This window comes from Verticillium dahliae, genomic scaffold (assembly GCF_000150675.1).
Source record: "Verticillium dahliae VdLs.17 supercont1.25 genomic scaffold, whole genome shotgun sequence".
In the NCBI taxonomy this organism is placed as follows: Eukaryota; Fungi; Ascomycota; class Sordariomycetes; order Glomerellales; family Plectosphaerellaceae; genus Verticillium; species Verticillium dahliae.
In genome coordinates, this window is record NW_009276932.1 from 2,939 (window position 1) to 9,462 (window position 6,524).

The window sequence follows — 6,524 nt, forward strand, 5'->3', positions numbered from 1 at the left end:
GGTTTTATAATTAACGATATAGCTTAATAGTAATCTTAATCGTAGGAATCCTAAGATACTCGAAATAGATAATACTCCTATAAATTATATAATAAGGGAATTCCCTATTATTAAGCTTATATAAAAGTCCTAAAGTATTTAAATATAAAATAGTATTCTTACGATTATTTATAAAACGTAATCGATAAGCTTATATATAGTAAATATACTATTTATAAGATCGATCTTAATTTCTCTAGCTCTAGCTATTCTATATTATATTAAATATAATATTAATTAATATTAAGAGGGCTTTATTTATTTATATAAACCTTAATCTAGTACTTCCGCTATATTTATAAGCTCTAAATAAGTAGGGTATCTAATAAGTCTTATAATAGTTAATTCTTATATCTAATTCTTCTACTTCTCTAAGTTACTATTACCTACGTAAGTTAGATATACCTATCTACTCTTAGCGATCACGTAAGCCGTAGTTCACGTGCTCTTGAGAGTAGTGGATCCCAGATATCCCAGATACCTTAGATATCACCATCCTAGCCATAGAGTTCCCTAATATTGGTTCAACATCGATGGTGATTTTCAGGGTAAGTTAACGCTTCGGCCAGGCACAAGCGATAACCTTCTGTTTGAGTGTGTACGTCCATTCTGCTACGCAGCATATTAATGTAGAACCCAGGTCGTCTTGATTTCCTTTTCCTGAACGCTGGCATTCAACCCTCGTCTGGATGGAAAGACACCTCGTCCTTCCAAGCTATCTTCAACGTCAACTTGTTCGGCGTTGTTCATGGCATTTCCACCTTCTTGCCAACGATCAAGGCCACGCCTGATTCTGCCATAGTCATTACCGGATCAAAGCAGGGGATCACCAACCCGCCTAGCAACCCTACATACAACGCAAGCAAGTCAGCTGTCAAGTCAATTGCGGAGCATCTGTCGTACGACCTGAAAGATGCAACAACCAACGTGCATCTTCTTGTGCCAGGTTGGACATTCACCGGCTTGAGCCGGAGCAACTCTCAATCAAGTGGCGAGAAGCCCGCTGGTGCTTGGACCTTAGAGCAGGTTGCCAACTACTTGGTGGAGAAGATGACTCAAAACGAGTTCTACATTATTTGCCCCGACAGTGAGGTTGCCGAGGAGATGGATGCCAAAAGAATAGCATGGGCAGCATAAGATTTGGTACGCCGCCGCCCGCCTCTGAGTCGATGGCGGGAGGAGTTCAAGGAAGAATTCTCGAACTGGAACGCCACCTGATTGGCAGACACCGTATTGGATATTATTTTATCTTAGCTACAGCGACTCATACAGAGATTGTATGATCGAGGTGTCTTCAACAGTTGGTGAAACTTAGGGAATCGTACATGGCAATGGATTACAATGTCTGGTGTGGAACGAACCGTATCAAGACCTGCTCAGCCCTTCGTCAGCATTCATCTTTGAAAACGTATTTCTTCTCGAACAGAACCATCGGTCACGTGAACCTTTTGACATCAAGCTGTCGAATTATTTCCATGTCTGCTGTGTGACATATTTTGGAAATGTCTCAGGGTGCTGTATTTGCCTTAGAGAATTCTCTTGTGACTTCAGCGCAGTCCAAAATTCAACACTGCTCCGTTGATGGGGCAAAGGTACTGCAAATGAAGTGAAGTCAGAATTTCAATCTCAAAAGCGTCTAACATGAGTGAACAAACAAAGAGGCCTTCCGGGGAGATACAAGCCCGGGTCGTTGAACTGAAGGCCTAGGTCCAACCCAAAGATTTCCTCCAGCTCCTGCGTATGAAGGTCAAAGTTAAGAGCGCTCAAGTTCCAGTTTGCCGTCATGCCCACCTGGGTCTTTGTAAACCCCGGCCAGGAAGAAAGAGACAAGGCAGCCGCTTCCAACGGCTCGTGGATCATCTGGGGCGTGGTAATTACAAACTGGTAGGCTACCGGTGATAATAATGAGCTCTGCGGTACATGCTGACACTGACAGGGCTGGCTACGCCTGTGCGACGTATCAGGCTGATGTGTAATTCCGCTTTTCTTGTGACATGCATTCTCTCGAGCGTATTTGTAATTCACACAAGAACGGCCACCAAAGCATTACAGATGCTGTTGGGGGATATGCATCGACGAGGACGCTGAGCGCCAATGACGGAGATGATGGCTGCGACAAGAGAAGGGTCGTCGAATTGGCAATGCTTGATTGTTCCTGAAAGGATCCCAGTTCCAACAGGCTTAATGGCTTGTATATCTGAAAAAGGAACAGATGAGTAATGCCAAAGGGGGTTGTCAGGCAGATGATTTCGACGTTACTCGTTTGAGCACATCGTTGTCTTCATGCCCTATAATACTCGCTGCTTCCGCAGCGATGTTCTGTTGGTTGTGTGTATCGCAATAGTATCTGCACCACTGTCGGTAGCTCGGTGAATTACCAACAAATCGTACGAACACTCAGCCTTCATCGGAGGGGATACTGGATCTGACGCAATCCATCCGAATCTAGGCAGATGTATGCTTACACCACTTCCATGAGCTACCTGGTTGCAGGGGCGGAGGTTTACTCCTATAAACCAACATTCAATTGCAAGAAACGACCGGTCGAAGCCCGAAGGCACCCGGTGGCCTCAGAGGCGCCGGAAGTGTCTATGGAACCAGGCTCGTGCAGTATCTGGACTCATTTATTGCAGGCCACCAACCAGGTAACGGCACAAAGACGCGAGACCTTGTGTCTTGATGGAAGACAGTATGCCACGAGGCATTCTAACGTTAGAGTGCTGGTTTGAAGGGAGTGCTGGTTTGAAGGGAGTGCTGGTTTGAAGGGAATGCATCATGATTGCTCTAAGAGTTCTGATCCATAGAACATGGTCGGAGAAGGATCGGGACATACCACCTTGATGTTCCAGAACTAGGACGTTTGGCGACTTACCGCTTGGCGACTAACTCTTGAGCAATACCAGCTTCAAGGGCCTTGGCACTGATATGACGCCAGTTTGACCTCATTCATGACTACAACATGATATCTATTTGATTCAAGGCTTGCCGGCAAGCCATCAAAGGTTGCGTTGTTGGACGAAGCCCATATAAGCTATGATAAAACTAAGGAAACTAATTCGCCATGACATGAATCTAAGTCAACACCGCCATTCCCATGGCATTCTTACCAGCCCCCATGTTTCCCAACTGGAAATGCTGAACCTGCTTCTTTCTTTTGGCATCCACGACCGTCACTGCGGCTTGTGTTGTTCCGTTCCCGGGGCTGAGGGCATAGATGAACTGCCCGGAAGCCCTGAGGTCAATCAGGCCAGGATCGCCATTCGCGCTCAAGTCGATCTCGCTAATGATGTTAGCATCCGCCGTGGACATCTCCACCAGCCTGTTCCTTCCGACGTCGGTAACAAAGGCTGTACCCGTAGCCGGAGAGACAGTGGCCCAACACGTCGCAGCTTGGCCATCCACGAGCCCCTTGCCCTTGAGAGTGGCGTTGCCGCTCTTGGCATCCACAGAAAGTACAGCGCCACCGAAGGAAGCATCCGTGACGAAGATGTCAGTGGTTCCAGGAATGGCGGACGAGCCAAAGAGTACGGCTGTGCCTTCTGGGGATGTTCGCCTATCCTCCTGGCTAACAGAGGCGGCGCATCCTCCTGCGTTACTGGCCTGCACGGCAAAGGAGGAGAGGAACCCGGTATTGTTCTTCGTGGGATCGCCCTTGACGGTAGTGAACAAAGTGTTCTGGTCGTCTGAGAAGAAGACCTGGGAGACTGTGTTTGTCGGTCCGACGGGCGGCGTGGTCTGCTTCAAGTCAAAAGGCCGGAGGTTGTCCATGGCACCTATGCCATTCTTCGTAAAGGGTGCACACGCAACACCCGCCACCGCACCAGACGTTCCGACACAGACGATTGAATTTTTTGAAGACGCTGCCACCGTATTGGGAAACTCGCCTGGCACCGCGACGGGCTCGCCGACGACTTGGAGCTTGATAGGGTCTTTCTTGTCTATAAGGAACATGGTGATCGTGTTGGAACCGGCGTTGACAGCAAACAAGCTCTGCAGAATTATAGTTAGACGACTGTCTTGAAAGATAAAGATGGGAGATCTATATCCAAGGTATCAAGGGAACCACTTACATGTCCGGCTACAGTCAAGGCAGACTGAGACACTAGAGCATCCGGGGCGGCAGGCTGCCTCGTGCTGCCGTCGACGGAATTGGAGCCTGCCCCGCCGGTTGCAGTCTGCTGGCCAGCCTTAAGCAAGCCGTCGACGCCAATCGGTAAGGCGATGACGCTGTTCTTGACTTCATTCGATAGAAGGTAAACGGCCTTCTCGGCCTGACTGGCGGCCTTACACGAAGATGATCCCGAGGGCCGTGCAGAGACGCCGACAATGGAGGGAGCCAAGGCAAGTATAAGATGCGATGTTTGGAAATGCATTGTAAACTTGGCGGTACAGAGGCCGACGTGTTCTGAAGTTCTGAGACAACGACGATCGTGATCCAGAGAACTGGCGATGAGTATAAAAGGGAGGATGCTGCTGTGTGTTGATTTCACGAGAAAGTATATGATTATCTGAAAAGAGCAGCGCGCGAGCTCTAATATATCTCATCACTCTGTACGGCAGCAAAGACTTCCATTGTACATTTCCAATCACGGATTGCCATCATGTAGAGCTTTGTATCTCTCATCAGGATTGCCAAATCGGGAAATCTATTAAGAGGTTTGACGGGGATTTGCTTCCCACATAAGCCCTGGCCCCTTCAGACGAACGTGGGAACGTGGAGACTCACTATTGACATGGGGGGGCGAATATCATTGCGAGAATGAGAGGTCGCTGGTGATCAGAATTTCCTCTTTTGGACAGGCGGATAGGTCTGGGGTCGGGTTTCAGATCGGCACTCCGCGAGGGGCAACCAACCTGATACCTCCTGATGGGTCATGCATGCATGGTCGTATTTTCTTTGACTCATCCAGATGTTCGGCTCCATGTTCCGACCGAGGTGACATTATGTCGCCATCAACGTCATTGTCGTGCCCTGGACCAAGGCCTTCTACTGACATACCAAACCATTTGTCTGGCTGTAGCAGTATGCCCTCTGGAAACTAGGGCGGACCGTCAACTCTGAGAAGCAAAAGGGAGACAAATCTGTCGAGGTTTTGAAACTCGGAGCGTTCAAGCCAGTACAGAGTCGCAGGTCTAGGCCTCCTTCAGGCCATTGCCACAATGCGAGATCCATTGTAACAGCAGGGCAAGATAGGTACTCAAGTGGATGGATTACCACTACTCAATGTCCAGGGTATTGAAATGGGAGGCCGTATTGAGATTACAGCCACTTAGACCAAACAGCACGCTGCCAATGAATTTTCCAGCTCGGGATTGCCAAACACAAGTGTTTTATACACGAAGTCCTATCTGAAGGAATTAAGAAACACAATTTTGGCACGAAGTGCCTCTATCAAGGATCACAGCTGTCAGATGTGGCCGAGTCCTGTGCTGTCTGGTCATCTGTTCCGTTCCGCGGATTGCCAGTGAACAGGTTGCCTTGGTTGGCACCGCCCTTGTTTTGCGACGAAGATTGGGCTCGGCCACCCTGAACAGGACCTGGAGCAGCTTTGTTTCCCTTGCCACCGTTTGCGGGATCTGGCTGGCCTTGGAAACGATAACCGCCGCCTTGTGTGCCGTTCCGGTAAACTCCAGACTGATCCTCAATCTTTCCCTGGGCACCTTGCGTCTGACCGCTGTTGCCCTGAGCTTGACCGTTGATGTCCTTAGCCTGGCCCTGATTTCCCTGAGCCTGGTCCTGGCCACCTTGAGTCTGACCGTAGTTGCCTTGAGATTGACCGTTATTGTCCTTAGCCTGGCCCTGGCCACCCTGAGCTTTACCGTTGTTGCCCTTCGCCTGACCCTGGCCACCCTGAGTCTGACCTTGACCGTTGTTGCCCTGGGCCTGACCGTTCTTGTCCTTCGTCTGACCCTGGCCTTGACCGTTGTTGCCCTGGGCCTGATCGTTCTTGTCCTTCGTCTGACCCTGGCCTTGACCGTTATTGTCCTTAGCCTGGCCTTGGCCACCCTGAGTCTGGCCTTGACCGTTGTTGCCCTGGGCCTGACCGTTCTTGTCCTTCGTCTGACCCTGGCCTTGACCGTTGTTGCCCTGAGCCTGGCCGTTGCGGTCCATAGCCTGGCCTTGGCCACCCTGAGTCTGGCCTTGACCGTTATTGCCCTGAGCCTGGCCCTGGTTTCCCTGAGCTTGGCCTTGGCCACCTTGAGTCTGGCCTTGACCGTTGTTGCCCTGACCTTGGCCTTGACCTTGACCCTGACCTTGGCCTTGACCTTGACCCTGACCTTGGCCTTGGCCTTGACCGTTGTTGCCCTTAGTCTGGCCTTGGCCACCTTGAGCCTGACCGTTGTTGCCCTGTCCTTGGCCTTGACCTTGACCGTTGCCTTGACCTTGACCGTTGCCTTGACCTTGACCGTTGTTGCCCTGTCCTTGGCCTTGACCTTGACCGTTGTTGCCCTGTCCTTGGCCTTGACCTTGACCGTTGCCTTGA

The 6,524-nt window shown here is 49.9% G+C and overlaps 3 protein-coding genes across 3 annotated transcripts in view; 1 reads left to right on the plus strand and 2 right to left on the minus strand.

Moving 5' to 3' along the window:
- Window positions 1-572: 572 nt before the first annotated feature.
- VDAG_09228 (oxidoreductase) lies at window positions 573-1,176 on the plus strand (the record flags this gene model as incomplete). Its single annotated transcript, XM_009655530.1, has 3 exons — window positions 573-587; window positions 609-633; window positions 680-1,176. 3 exons carry the CDS (start codon window positions 573-575, stop codon window positions 1,174-1,176), a joined length of 537 nt encoding a protein of 178 aa, XP_009653825.1.
- Window positions 1,177-3,111: 1,935 nt separating this feature from the next.
- VDAG_09229 (uncharacterized protein) lies at window positions 3,112-4,412 on the minus strand (the record flags this gene model as incomplete). The annotated part of the gene is made up of 2 exons (XM_009655531.1): window positions 3,112-4,029; window positions 4,110-4,412. 2 exons carry the CDS (start codon window positions 4,410-4,412, stop codon window positions 3,112-3,114), a joined length of 1,221 nt encoding a protein of 406 aa, XP_009653826.1.
- Window positions 4,413-5,431: 1,019 nt separating this feature from the next.
- The window catches only part of VDAG_09230 (uncharacterized protein), a gene marked incomplete at both ends in the record, with an annotated part of 2,121 nt that continues 1,028 nt past the window's right edge, over window positions 5,432-6,524 (minus strand). Inside the window, one exon of the mRNA XM_009655532.1 lies at window positions 5,432-6,519. Within this exon, the coding sequence (XP_009653827.1) occupies window positions 5,432-6,519 (1,088 nt within the window). The remainder of the gene's footprint in view (window positions 6,520-6,524) is intronic.